This window comes from Hyperoodon ampullatus, assembly GCF_949752795.1.
Source record: "Hyperoodon ampullatus genome assembly, chromosome: 5".
Taxonomy (NCBI): Eukaryota; Metazoa; Chordata; class Mammalia; order Artiodactyla; family Ziphiidae; genus Hyperoodon; species Hyperoodon ampullatus.
In genome coordinates this window covers 91,043,029-91,058,343 of record NC_136918.1, presented here as the reverse complement: position 1 = coordinate 91,058,343, position 15,315 = coordinate 91,043,029, and the positions used below count along the sequence as shown (strand labels likewise).

The following is a 15,315-nucleotide window of genomic DNA, read 5'->3' as shown; positions in this document are numbered from 1 at the left end:
CTTGTGGCTCCAGCCATATAGAATTTTATCAGCACCCCAGAAGCACTCACTGTTCTCCTCTCCCCCAGCTCATCCTCTTCTAGGTAACTGTTATCCTGACCTTCACAGTAATCATCTCCTTGCTTTCTTGATAAATGTACTAATTATAAATGCATTTCAAAACACTGAATTTTTTTATAGGTCAGTTTTTCAGGCTATAGCTCATGTACAGTAAAGTTCACTTTTTAAAAATATACATTTTAAATGATTTTATTTTTATACAGCCGAGTAACCACTACCATGATCAAGAGTATTTCCATCATCCCAAGTTTCTCTAAAATCTCTTACATAGTCATTCCCCCCTCCAACTTCCAAACCGTGGTAACCACTGATATGATTTCTGTTCTGATTAATATTGCTTTTTTCTGACTATCCTCTAGTAGGAAAGCCTTTTGCATCTGGATTTTTTTTAACTTAGCATAATGCTTTTGAGATTCATCCTTGTTATTGCATATATCAGTAGTTCATTTTTGTTTGTTGTTGAGTAGTCTTCCTTTGTATAGATGTACTATAACTTATTTATTCATTTAACAGTTGATGACATTTGAGTTGTTTCTGGTTTTAGGCTGTTATAAATAAAGCTGCTATAAATATTCATGTGTTACTCTTTGTATAGATGTATGCTTTCATTTCTCTTGGATAAATTCCTAGGAGCAGGATTGCTGAGTCATATGGTATGTGTTTAATGTTATAAGAAACTGCCAAACTGTTTTCAAAGTAGCTGTACATTTTGTCATTCTCACCACCATAATAAGAGAATTCTAGTTTCTCTGCATTCTCTCCAGCACTTGGTATTATCAATTTTAAACATTTCAGCCATGTTAAAAGATGTGTAATGGTGTCTTACTGTGGTTTTAATTTGCATTCGCTTAAATTTTCAAAACTTTTTTTATTTTAGATCCTTTGCTATTACATGATAAATCTTAGAAAAACACCTTATAAATTTCTCCAGACTTCTTGCTGAGATTTTGATTGCATTGAATTTGTAGGTCAATTTGGGGATGATTTACATCTTAACAATATTGAGACTTCCCATCCGTGAAGATGGTGTATAATTAATTTCACTTAATTGGGTCTTCTTTGATGCCTCTTAGGAATGTTTTGTAGTCTTCTGTGTATATAGTCTTATTTGTACAATCTTATAAATATTTTGTTAGATTATCCATGTATATTTGACTTTTTATGTTATTGCAAATGATAATTTTAAAATTTCAATTTCTAGTTATTTGTGTTATACAGAATTGACTTGTGTCAATCTTGTATCCTGTGAGTTGATAATTAATAATTTTAATATCGTTTATAGATTCTTTGAGGTTTTCTACAAAAGATCATGTCATCTATACATAAAGACAACTTTATTTCTTTTTTTGCAATCTATATGCTTTTTGTTTATTTTCCCTTACCTATTGCATGGTCTAGGTCCTCTAGTACAATGTTGAATATACTTGTGAGAGCAGACATCTTTGCCTTTTCTAGATCTTAGGAAGAAGTCTTCAGTTTTTCACCATTTAGTATGCTGTTAGCTGTAGAATTTTTACAGATACCCTTTTTTAGGTTGAAGAGATTCTTTTTTCATCCTACTTCTCTGAAAATTTTTATCATGAATGGATAGTGAACTAATGCTTTTCTGCATGCATTGAGATGATCATATGGTTTTCTTCTTCTTTAATCTGTTAATATGTTGAATTACATCAATTTATTTTCAAATGTTGAATCAACTTTGCTTTCCAAGAATAAATAGCAATTGGTCATGATCTATTTATTTTTTCCATATTGCTGCTGGTCTTTTAATTTCTAGCTTTATTGAGCTATAACTAGCATATAACATTGTGTAGGTTTAAGGTGTACAACATGATGATTTTATATATATGTATATATGAAACAGCTACCACCATAAGTTTAGTTAACACATCCATCACCTCACATAGATTTTTTTGTGTGATGGGAACTTTTTTTTTTTTTTTTTACGGTACGTGGGCCTCTCACTGTTGTGACCTCTCCCGTTGCAGAGCACAGGCTCCAGACGAGCAGGCTCAGTGGCCATGGCTCACGGGCCCAGCCGCTCCGCGGCATGTGGGATCTTCCCAGACCGGGGCACGAACCCATGTCCCCTGCATCGGCAGGCAGACTCTCAACCACTGCACCACCAGGGAAGCCCTGATGGGAACTTTTAAGATCTACTTTCTTAACAACTTTCAAGTATACAATATAGCATTATTAACTATAGTCACATGCTGTACTTTGGACCCCTGGTTTGTACTTTTGACCCCTTTACCCATTTCCCACACCCCACCCCCACCCCTGGCAACCACCAGTCTACTCTGTGTTTCTGAGTTCAGGTTTTTTTAGCTCTCACATATAAATGAGATCATACAGTATTTGTCTTTCTCTGTTTGGCTTATTTCACTTAGCATAATGCCTTCCAAGTTCATCCATGTTATCACATATGGCAGCATTTCCTTTTTATAGCTGAATAGTATTCCATGGTATATATAGGCCACATTTTCTTTATCTATTCATCCATTAACAGACACTTAAGTCATTTTCCACGTTTTGGCTATTGTAAATAATGCTTCAATGAACATGGAGTTGTAGGTATCTCTTCCTTTGGACATATGATATATACCCAGAAGTGGGATTGCTGGATCAATTCTATTTTTAATTTTTTGAGGAACTTCTATACTGTTTCCCCTAGTGGCTCTATTGACAGGTGTGAGGTAATATCTCATTGTAGTTTTGATTTGCATTTTTCTGATGATTGGTGATGTTGAGCATCTTTTCCTATACATGTTGGCCATTTTATATCTTCTTTGGAAAAATGTTAATTCAGGTTCTTTGCCTTTTAAAATTGGATTGTTTATTTATTTGCTGTTGAATTGTATGGCTTACTTATATGTTTTAGATATTAACCCCTAATCAGATGTATGATTTGCAGATATTTTCTCCTGTTCTGTAGGTTGCCTTTTCATTTTGTTGACTGTTTCTTTCACTGTGCAGAAGCTTTTTAGTTTGATGTAGTCCCACTTATTTATTTTTGCATGCGCTTTTGATGTCAAATTAAAAAAATCATTGCCAAGACTGATTTCAAGGCAATGTTGCTTTTCTCTCTACTTTCAAAGGTCTCTCTTTGTCTTTTACTTTTGTCAGTTTAATTACAGTGCATTTCAATGTAGTCTTTTTCAGGCTCAACCCATTTGTGGTCCTTTGAGCCTTGTGAATCTGGATGTCCACTTCTCACCTTAAGTTTGGGAAAGGGACATTATTTCTTTAAATACTCTTTCCATCCCTTTCTCTTTCTCTTCTCCTTCTGGGATTACCATACTAGTATATTGTTTCTATTATTGTTGACCTATACATCCCGTAATCTTCCTTTACTCGTTTCATTCTTTGTTCTTTTTCCACCTCTGATTGGGTAATTTCAAATGATCTGTCTTTGAGTTCACTGATTCTTTCTTTTGCTTGATCAAGTCTGTTGTTGAAACTCTCTATTATATTTTCCAGTTCAGTCAGTGTATTCTTCAACTCTAGGACTTGTGAGTTATTTTTTTCTTTATGGTTTCTATTTCTTTGTTGACCTTTTAATTTTGTTCATGCATTGTTTTCCTAATTTCAGTTAGTTGTTTGTGTGTTCTTGTAGTTCACTGAACTTCTTTAATAGGATTATTCTGAATTCTTTGCACTGTCTATAGATCTCCATTTCTTTACGGTCACTTATTGGAAGTTTATTAGTTTCTTGTGGTGGCATCATAACTGATTCTTCATGATCTTTGTATACTTGCATTGGTATCTGCACATTTGAGTACACGGTCTCCACTTGCAGAGTTTACAGGTTTGTTATGGCAAGGAAGGACCTTCACCAGTCAGCTGGTAGCATCTACAGGTAAATAGAACTTCCCATAGGGTTTTCTACTTCTGTGAAGCCACAGTCTGTGCTCTGAGGTTGGGGGTGGGGTGCTGTTGGGTGGGGCTGGTTGCTGGTTTCCATGTTCAATTGGGGCTGCTAGATGGGCTCCCAGGTCAAGTCAGGCTGATGGCTATGTTGTGGTCAGGTGGGGTTACTAGCTGTGTTCTGTAATCACCTCTGGTTGGGCACATTCACAGTCTTTGTTCCCTGACTGAGTGTTGTCACCGGTTGGATTCTGTGATTGGGCAGGGTTGCAGGCCATGCTCTGCAATTGTTCCTGGTCACGTGGGGCTTCAAGGTGTGCTTCCTGAGCAGATGGAAACAGTGGCTGGATTCTACATTCAGGTGGGGCCACAGGCCAGGCTTCATGGTCAGATGAGATGTCAGGCTGTACTTTGCAATCAGGCAGGGCCACAGGCTGTGCCCCAAAGTTGGGCAGGACCACAGGATGGGCTTTACAATCAGATAGGTTGTTCGTTGTGCTCTGCTCTTGGGTGAGGTGTGGCCTTCAGCTGTACCCCACATTTTGGTGGGGCAGAAAATGTCAGGGTTGCTGTCTGGATCCCTTGGTGTAATGGGACCAGAGGCTGTCCTCTGATGTTGGGCAGGTTACTGGCTGGGCTCCCTGCTTGAGTGATTACATAGGTAGCATTCAGCAGGGCTGTATCTAGGCTCTGCTGCTGCATTAGGTGTTAGGCTGGGTTCTGCAACTGGAAAGTACCTTAGGTTGGGCTCTGAGGCTGCCCAGGGTCACTGTTTTGGCTTCCTGATTATCCAGGGCCAGAGGCTATGCTCAATAGTTAGGTATGGCACCTGGCTTGACTCCCTGCCCAGGTGGGCTGTAGGATGTGCTTTGTGGTTGCTAGGTATATGTGGGCATGCTTCTCAGAGGGGTGAGAGCTCGAATTTGCTCCCTTGTCTGAGTGGGCCATAGTATGTGCTCTGTACCGACTGGCCATCTATAGCCATATTTCTCAGAGAAGTGGGACTGGAGACTGTGCTTAAGAGTTAGGCAGAAGTGCGAAATTTGCTCCTTTGCCCATGCAAGCTGTAGGATGTGCTCCATGGTTGGTTTCCCGCAGTGCTTTTATCAATTTACACTCCCACTTTCAGTGTAGGAGAATTCCTTTTACTCAGTATCTTTGCCAGTACTTTATATTGTTAGAGTTTAAAGTGTTTTCAATGTAGTAGCTGATTAGCAGTGTTATGCTGGTGCTGGACATAAAATCAGTTAACAACCACCACCACAAAACCAACATCTCTGTCCCTTTTTTTTTTTTTTTTTTTTCTGTATTGTTTTCTGTGGGAGAGTTCATTTCAAAGCCAAGCCACAAGTTTTTTCCATCTGTTTCATAGCAGCATTTACTTAGTGTTTAGTCTATTTAATATATTTTGCTACTTTTTCCCTCAATTTTTTTCTAATTATTTGTATTGATGCTATGCCAGTTTCTTTCTTTCTCTCTTTTTTAATCACTAGTCATTAAATGAGTTGAGTTTTCTTGGAATAGTTATTGGTAAGAAGATACTGTGGTGGAGGAGGGTCTGGGAGGAGTTCTAGATTTGCTGCCTTTTTACAGTGCAAAGATTTCTTTTTTCCTACTACCAAATAGTCTTCTTGCAAATAAGCTAGTCATGTGATTCTTTTTGTATGAAATCTAGCAATTCTACTTGCCTCCGAATTCTAATGAAAATGGCAATGTAGGGTTGTTACTGTTGGTGTTTTTTATTTGTTCATTTATTTTTCTCCTTTGCTTTTAAATTATTGCCAGAAGGAGGAGAAGAAAATGCTCACTGACTTAGCCATGCTGATACTAGAAATCTTGACTGACTTTTTTAACCTAATTTTTTTTCCATTTGCAGTTATAAAAAGTTGATGTCTCTGAAAATAGATGATAGCGATATAAGACCGAAGATCAGTTTAAAATTTGGTACAAAAGGTATATTTTACTTTCATATGTCTCCTGTTGAAAACTGTGTTAAAAATTTTGACTTGCTCTGTAAAGAATCATTCCATTAACAACCGTGTGTTTCTTTGAGTTTGTCATTCTCTGCACTTGAGTTTACACTAACAAACATCACTTGGTGTAGGCTGGAATTCATGGACAGAAAGATCAGCAGCTGTATGGGTATCACATTACCTTGCATCTATAGACAGGTTTGCTGGGTTTGGTGCATAGCTGTGACTACACAGATTGAGCTTCAGCTGATGTTCCCTACCAACTCCTCACTTGTTGCATTCCCTGTTAAAAGGGTGAAATGGAAAGAATGAACATTTGGGGCTCAAGGCCAAGTAGTCTAAACTTAGGTGTCAGCTCCTTAGGAGTGTGCTAGGCAATGCCAGCTGCTCAGCACTTGGAGAGCTTAAGGGCTCCTGGACCCATGGAAAAGTAGTCTGGTGGCATTCCTTCTTGCTAGGGAGAATGGATGTCCCTGATCCTAGCCAGCTTCTTATTTGGCAGCCCAGAGAAAGCTCCTTGAGTCATTTGCTTTGTAACCTTGTTTGCCTCCACAGTTTATGTCAAGTATATCAAATAAGAATATTACTTTACAAATCTTTTGAAACACAGAATCATGAAGGATAAAATAATAAAGTTGCACTTTATAATAAACACATATTTTATAATTTTAAAAAATATACCATCATATACCAAATTCTTATTACTTTCTAATTCACCTCAGTCTACTTTCCTCTTTGGGAAGTGCTACTAAACCAGAAAAATATTAAATAGTTCAGTCTCATGCCTTATTCCATTTCATTGATGAAATACCTACTTAATCATTAATTTATTTTTTGAAAGGATAAGAACAAGAGGTTCATAAGATCAGTGTGTCTCAAACTTTAATATATATTTGAATCATCTGTGATTTTGTTAAAATATCGGTGCCAATTCAGTATCTCTGGGGTGAGACCTGAGATTCTGTATTTCTGGCAGGCTCCCATGTGGCTGCTGCTGCTGCTGCTGGCCAGTGGACTGTACTTTGAGAAGCAAGGCACTAAATCACTTTATGTTTCTTGCTATAGTTCTGCATTGTCTAATACAGTAGTCACTAGCCATATGTGGCTGTTTAAATTTAAACTCATTAAAATTAGATAAAGTTTCAAACTCAGTTCCTTTGTCAGACAAGCAGCATTTCCACTGTTCAGTGGCTAGTGGACAGTGAAAATCTAAAATATTTTCATCACAAAAAGTTTTACTGTACAATGCTGATTAAGATAAAATATAATTGCCTAAGTAAAGTATAACTAAACACTGGCAGTTACCATTCTTGAGAGTCTTCAGAATTTTCAAAGACTTAATACTTTTATCCCATTTCGTGGCCAAAGCTCATTTATTTGAACAAAACCCTGGATGGTTGAAAGCCTTCTATAGTGATTAGTTTTTGTGATTACTTTTGCTTGGAACATACTGTTTTTGTTTTGATTTTTTGACAGCTAGACAGATAGCAGCATGCTTCTTGAGCACTGACTGTGACAAAGCACTGTACTGTACTTCATTCTTTTGGAATAGTGCCTGTCCTACAGGAGCTTAGGATGTAATGCAAGAAATCACATAGAAAAAGAGCATTAATGTGGAATCTTTTGACTTCTCAAAATTCATTTTCAGATGAAATGCCTATCTTCAAACTTGATTATAATTATTTCTATCATCTGCTTCATATAATTATTGTTTCTGGTACTGACATTGTTCGGCAAATATTTGATGAGGCTATGCCACCCCCTCTTTTGAAAAAAGAGCTTCTTATACACAAGAATGTACTGGAACCCTACTACAACCATCTTTGGACCAATCACCCTTTGGGTGGAGCATGGCATCTGCTTTATCCCCCAAACAAGGAGCTGCCACAGTCCAAACAGTTTGACTTATACCTCCTATTAGCTCTCATAAAACATTTGAATGTGTTCCCCGCACCCAAAAAAGGCTGGAATATGGAACCACCATCTTCTGATCTCTCTAAGTCTGCAGACATCCTGAGGCTGTGCAAATACAGGGATATCCTCCTTAGTGAGATTTTGATGAATGGTCTCACTGAGTCACAATTCAACTCAATTTGGAAAAAAGTTTCAGATATTCTTCTGCGCCTTGGGATGAAGCAAGAAGATATTGACAAAGTGAAGGAGAATCCCATTGAGAATATCTCCCTTGATTACCATCAGCTGTCCATCTACCTAGGCATACCAGTACCAGAAATCATTCAGAGGATGTTATCCTGCTATCAACAAGGTACAAAATAATTATTTACTTAAGCCAGTAAACCTTCACTGAGTGTCTGCTATGTGCCAGGTACAGTGCTAAGGGTAGGAGATTCAGTGAGCTCACATTCTTGAGAGAATATCCTCATCAAGAAGCCAATAGAAATTACAGTGCTAGAGATGTTTCCAGAATACCATGGGAAATTCTAGCCTAAGAGAATCCAAAAAGGCTTTCTGGAGATAGAATATCTAAGGAGTTGTTAAATGACATGTAAAAGTTAGCCAAGTGAAGAAGATGGAGAAGGATGTTTCAGAAGGAAACAAGAGCAAAGGTATAGAAACATAAAAATATATTATAGTACAAGGAACTAAAAAGTTTGGCAATACTGAGATTAAAGTAGGGGAGAGTTCATAGAATACATTCAAGAGGATTTCTCTTGCCTTGTTGAGGAATTTGTGTTTTCAAAAAGGAATTGTTGAATATTTTTAAGTAGAGGAGTTTTATCACTTCTACAAAATTAAGGATGCCTAAAACCATGAAATACAGGTACTGAATATTTCAAGAATGCCCTTTTAGATACCATGAGTGTATGTTTCTCCTTTCTATCAGAACCTTGACTTTTGTTTAAAAGTTTGGTCATAAGTAATTTTAAAAATCAGATAACATTTATGCAAGGTCTAAGGTTGGCGGTGGCCATTCCCAAACATTATTTGTTGTTATGGGGAACACTTCAGACCTCCTCCCCACATTCCAGGATAGCTTCTCAGCTGTCATGGTGGAAAGTGGAGTTGAAGCCATGTCAGCATCACTGAAACCCTTGCTGTGTTATTCTAGGTGCATTTTCCTGGTCCCAAGTTATTAGTCATACTACCTGGTGAGCAACTGATGATCACACTGATGCTATTTAAATATATAACTTTCCAAGTTTCTAGTAATTGTTGACCTGGTCCAGATTTTCTTCAGCTATAATTGCTAGGTCCCAATCCCACTCCTTTTGCTAAGGCTCTGGGATTCCATTGTGTTTTCCTACTTAACCTTTAAGAAAGCTTTCTTTGAACATAAAAGAAGAGAATGCTGAGTTTGATGCTATAAGAAAGTCAGGCAAGCACCCTTGACTTGTAAATTGGCTTATAAATTAGAGGCTTTTCTTTTTTACATTTACTCTATTAAGATTTTGAATGACAAAAACTTATGAGAATAAAAATATTTGGGAAAGTGAGTTGAGCAATAAATCCAAGGTATTTCAAACAGTTTTCACTCTGAAAGTCTGACGAGCTTATTGCTCAAGTCCCTTTAATAGAGGCTTTCCTAATATCTTATATGTCTTCCCTAGTAGTTATTACAGTTTGGTTTTCATTTGTGTATCTGATTATTTGATTAATATCCATTGTCCCCACTAAATCTCTATGACGGTTATCTTTTTTCTCACCATTCAAACTCTAGAGCCTAACACAGCCTGATATATCATAGGTGCTTAATAAATACTAATGAGCAAGGAGAGAGAGTGCTCATCAGGATTTTGCTAAAAAAGAGGCTCAAACTTTCAATGGAGGTTTGCTTCATAATTGACTATTACTTCATGACCTTAGACTGTAAACTGTAAAAATTTGCTTCTTGATTTAAAGTGCTTGTGTTCTAGGCATTATCTATTATGAACTATCATTTTTTAAACCTTTCTTTCTCTAAACATGGGTTTATAACCTTTATGTTATAATCTAATTATTTCTTGTTTAAACTGGATTCGTGAGTGAAGCTGGTTATTTTTACTTATAATATTTATTGGTGCAGTGTAAAAAATCTTCTTGTTTTTCTTAGTCTCAGTCTGATATTTGTTGGTTACATTTGCAATTATATATCTAAATTTTTTCTTTATGTATCATAGGAATTGCTCTACAATCAATAACGGGCAGTCAACGTAAGTATGTTTAAAAACCAAATGCCTAAGTGACCTTTCAACCCAGGGTAGCTAAGGGGCACCTGTAGATTTTTACTCGGTCAGATAAACTGTATGATAAACTGTAATTGTTTGTTATAAGCTCGGAAAATTATATGGTCAGATTACTACTGGTCAGCTGAATCTAGTATGAGCCTTTATTCTGCCTTTGTCTTAGTGCACATGCCCTAGGGTTTACCCTAACAGAGTATTTTAACTTTTGACACACAGGGCACTTCAACAGGCAAAAATGCCTACCTGCTTGCTCTACCTGCTCATATATGCTACTGTTCAGCTTATGTAACTTTTATCTGGTTAACTATCCATTGTTAAGCTATATACTTTTCTGGCAGGTGGTGAGTTGCTAATTTTTTTATTTCCATTTATGTACTGTTGGTTTTTTAAAAATGGAATTCAAATTCTGCAATTAAAATTATACTTAAGAAAGTAACACCATTTTTTTTTTTTTTTTTTTTTGCGGTACGCGGGCCTCTCACTGTTGTGGCCTCTCCCGTTGCGGAGCACAGGCTCCGGACGCGCAGGCTCAGCGGCCATGGCTCACGGGCCCAGCCGCTCCGCGGCATGTGGGATCTTCCCAGACCAGGGCACGAACCCGTGTCCCCTGCATCGGCAGGCAGACTCTCAACCACTGCGCCACCAGGGAAGCCACACCATAGGTTTTGTTTGGAGTAAAATTATACTTAAGAAAGTAACACAATGGGTTTTGTTTGGACCATCTGTGATCAGTCAGATGAAGTCCACAAGTTTAGATATTGAATCTCTGGAGCAGTGTCAAGGATCATGGTATCAAAGAAGTCACATAATTGGGGGCTGATACCCTTTAATAACCTTTGATTATAAAAAAGAAGAAAAAAAGGGAAAAATACATCTAGCTTTTCCTTCTCTTTATGTTTTAGACTTATGCCCTAAAATAATACTAGTTGCAATATTTAATAAGGTCAATGTCAGGATACTCAAAAACTTAGTATTTAGAATTGACTTAAGTTCTACATTATCTATATCTATAGTCTGCTTAAGATAACAGCCAAGTATCTTAGCATTTGAGTTTATATTGATTGGTTTCAGGCTAGTATATGTACCTGTTATTTGGTCATTGATAAATGGGCATTTTATTTTCATTTAGTATTTGAACAGAGTAAGATGTCTTCTATTTCTGGGGTGGTGTTATGGGGGAAGTAAATATATTTAAAATAGTGATAAGAGGCTAAAATTATATGCATCCAGACTTTGAGTGTTTTGGTTTTAATATTTAGGTATTGAAATAGAAGAGTTACAAAATGAAGAAGAAGAACTAAGTCCACCTCTTATGGAGTACAATATAAATGTGAAATCAATCCCTGAAATACAGTTAGCAGAAATGAATAAAGATGGGGCATCGATACCCAGTGAATCTTCAACAGAATCTATTAAAGATCTCCAGGAAGTATAAGTGCTCATTAATATTTGAATTAGAAGAACTTAATCAAGGCTTTTAGTTTGTTGCATGTGCTATTCTTAAAACCTCCCAGACAATCTTAGTTTATATTTGTCATTAGTGTTTACACAGAGCTTGAATTGGAATGGTTCTTTTCCCAATACTTTCTTCCATAATCTTTCCTGCCTTAGCCATATATTTTGGCAGCATTTATTGAACACTTATTATGTGTTTGGCACATGTTTCTTCATCCTGAGTGGTAGAATGGATGTGGGAGGTTAACAGAAAGTAGAAGAAAGCATAGTGGGGAATAGAAGGAGAGAGAAAGGAAGAGAAAACAGGGATATTTCAATGCTATGTACACAGAGGTAGAATTAAAACCATCCAGGATGTATTTCTTTGCAGATAAATGGTAACATATTATGTAGTCACTAAATTCTTCCTAGGCTTAATTTTTCATCTAATGGACCTGAATATGTTGATTTTTTTTTAAGGTGCCTTCCTCCTCTGTTAGTCATGCATGCACGTGTGCAAGTGAGGACCTCTGAGCTCTTTTCAGTAGCCTACTTATTGACATTATATGTTGTTCCTTTATACATCAGTGATTTCTCAAGCAGAAAACTGAGATTAAAATTAAGATGAAAATAATTTTCCATAGAATCTAGAAGGAAAGTATGATCTATATTAGAAGATAAACGATCCCAGTGGTTAGAGGAAATGCATTTTGTAAAATAATCCATTGTGCAGTTTGAATTGCATATTAAATAAATGATTTATTTCTTATCTATCAGGTTAAGAGTAAACCAAAGAAAAAGAAAAAGACCAAGAATAAAAAGGTAAGAGGCTATATTAGCATTATAATAGAGGAATGTCTGATTATGAACACTTAGGTTTAATACATGGTTTTACTATTAGTTAGAACTTAAAATTAGTCCAAGTAGACATGTAGAACAAATGACTTATAAATGTTCATAGCTTATTGAATATATGATTATAGAGAAGTCTATGTATGTTAGATTCTGAAAATAATTTAAACTTACAGTATGCCCTACTTTACTTCCCTAAATCATAATATATACATTTAAATATATAAGTAAAGAAACTGAATTAGTCACTTGGAAATTTCACTAATTTCTGTGTACCACTCTCATTTTAAAAAATGCCTACTCTGGTTTTTTTTTTTGCATCTTTATTGGAGTATAATTGCTTTACAATGGTGTGTTAGTTTCTGCTTTATAACAAAATGAATCAGTTATACATATACATATGTTCCCATATCTCTTCCCTCTTGCATCTCCCTCCCTCCCACCCTCCCTATCCCACCCCTCCAGGCGGTCACAAAGCACCGAGCTGATCTCCCTGTGCTATGTGGCTGCTTCCCACTAGCTATCTATTTTACGTTTGGTAGTGTATATATGTCCATGCCTCTCTCTCACTTTGTCACAGCTTACCCTTCCTCCTCCCCATATCCTCAAGTCCATTCTCTAGTAGGTCTGTGTCTTTATTCCTGTCTTACCCCTAGGTTCTTCATGACATTTTTTTTCTTAAATTCCATATATATGTGTTAGCATACGGTATTTGTCTTTCTCTTTCTGACTTCACTCTGTATGACAGACTCTAGGTCCAGCCACCTCATTACAAATAGCTCAATTTTGTTTCTTTTTATGGCTGAGTAATATTCCATTGTATATATGTGCCACATCTTCTTTATCCATTCATCCGATGATGGACACTTAGGTTGCCTACTCTGTTTTAAACACAGCTTCTTTTCATATTTTTACAGAAAAGTTCAGAAGCATTTTTCAAAACCTAAGAAATCTTGATTTTCTCCTTTGTGTCTAAGACTCTGCCCACAATACAGTAATGTACAAAAATGGTACAAATCCACAAAGCTTCTTTATGCCTCTTCCTGTTATTTGAGAGTTGTAAAATGAACAAGTTATGATCTGTAGTGCAGTTTTAGCAAGAAGTCTCTTAATAGCTTGAAAAATTACAAGAGAAAGTCAAGAGTATTTTTTTATTGGCTTAATTCTTTAAAGTTAAGACTTTATTATTTTAGAGCAATTTTTTTGGTTTAGAGTAAAATTGAGGGGAAGATACAGAGATTTCCCATATACCTCCTGCCCCCACACATGCACAGCCTCTTCAACCAACACTCCCCAGCAGAGTGGTACATTTGTTACAATTGAGGGACCTAAATTGATATATCATAATTATCCAAAGTCCATACTTTACATTTTGGTTCACTCTTGTTGTACATTCCTATGGATTTGGACTCAAGATAATTTTTTTATTAAGCATATAGCTAACCACTATGCTATGTAAACTTTACTGTGAAAAATATGTTATTTTCTGGCTTGAAACGTATATTTAAAGTCTAGATTATATTATAAACTGAGTGAGAATATTTGCCCAACTACAATCTGATAAGTTCATGTTATTAGTCATTTGGAAGTATACACAAACTTTAGTGATAAATGAAATTTTACACAATGAAAGTAAATTTACAAAATACTGAGGTACAGAACAAAATAAAGATTATTTTATACTCTGATCAGTAAAATGTTAGTATAATTTTCATATTTATCAAAAGTTATTTTGAAAATTAATTTTTTAAAATAAATTTTGTTTTTAATAGACACAAGTACGAATATTTTTTCTTACTTTTAGACCATTCATATATAATAAAACACAACCTGATTCATTAGTTTAGCTGCTATTTTTTATTTTTGCCAAAGCATTGGTAAGTCCCAGGTCTAATACTGCATAAGGCTGACCAAGTAAATCTACAGCTATTAGACCACAAATCTAAGCTCGAAGGGTTACAGTGTGTCTCTTCCTTACTTCCAAAAGATTAAAATATGGTAATACTTGGATTCTCAATTTTAGCTAAATGGAAAGCCCCACTTCTATGTCAAATTGAAATTAAACAGGGAATAAACATAAGCAGAGATAATGTAAATGCTACTTAAAATTTATACACTAGTAATATTAAAGATTTCTTATTAAAGTCAGCAACTATCTAGGATTTTTTTTGTTTTTTTTTAAACATCCTAAGTTTCCTTCCAATTTATTTTATTAAAAAAATTGAGGGCTTCCCTGGTGGCGCAGTGGTTGAGAGTCCACCTGCCAATGCAGGGGACACGGGTTCGTGCCCCGGTCCGGGAGGATCCCACGTGCCGCGGAGCAGCTAGGCCCGTGAGCCATGGCCGCTGAGCCTGCGTGTCTGGAGCCTGTGCTCCGCAATGGGAGAGGCCACAACAGTGAGAGGCCTGCGTACTGCAAAAAAAAAAAAAAAAAAAAGAAAATTGAGATACTTTGAAAATAAACTAATTTTATCTAGATAAAATTTCAGCATCAGAAGAGAGATCTTATATCTTTTATCGACATTTGAAGTATAAACCTAAAAAATGCTGAAATTTTTCATATGACTCTCTCATATACAATAGTTCTAGTCATATACTCAATTACTGTTATAGAAGCAAAGAATTGTCTAGTATAATGTAAGCAACCAGTTATAAAAAGCTGGGTCAATCAAATTCTCTTGTCAAGAGTTCTCCTCAGGAAAAATTATAGCATATAGAAGTTTGTGTTATACAGAGTGACTGTAAAGTCCTTATGTGTGAAATTATGTCCTCTCTTAATTATTTGATTTTCAGCATGTCTACCTAACAATAGTTGAGGTCCTAAAAACACCTATCAGGGTTTCTCTGGATGAAGATGACGAAGAAGTAAAATTTGTGTAGCAAATAGAGGGGACAATAAGATAACTTCTACCTCTTCTAACTAGTATGTATAGAGGTGTAAATAA

General features: G+C 36.2%; 1 protein-coding gene across 2 annotated transcripts in view; it reads left to right on the top strand.

The window, feature by feature from the left end:
* DZIP3 (DAZ interacting zinc finger protein 3) overlaps positions 1 to 15,315 on the top strand; it is a gene marked incomplete at its 3' end in the record, with an annotated part of 115,101 nt that overhangs the window by 40,116 nt on the left and 59,670 nt on the right. For both annotated transcript variants that reach the window (XM_079705532.1, XM_079705531.1), the window contains exons 12-16: positions 5,804 to 5,880; positions 7,549 to 8,166; positions 10,019 to 10,051; positions 11,344 to 11,513; positions 12,296 to 12,340. In XM_079705532.1, the coding sequence (XP_079561658.1) occupies positions 5,804 to 5,880; positions 7,549 to 8,166; positions 10,019 to 10,051; positions 11,344 to 11,513; positions 12,296 to 12,340 (943 nt within the window). The remainder of the gene's footprint in view (positions 1 to 5,803; positions 5,881 to 7,548; positions 8,167 to 10,018; positions 10,052 to 11,343; positions 11,514 to 12,295; positions 12,341 to 15,315) is intronic.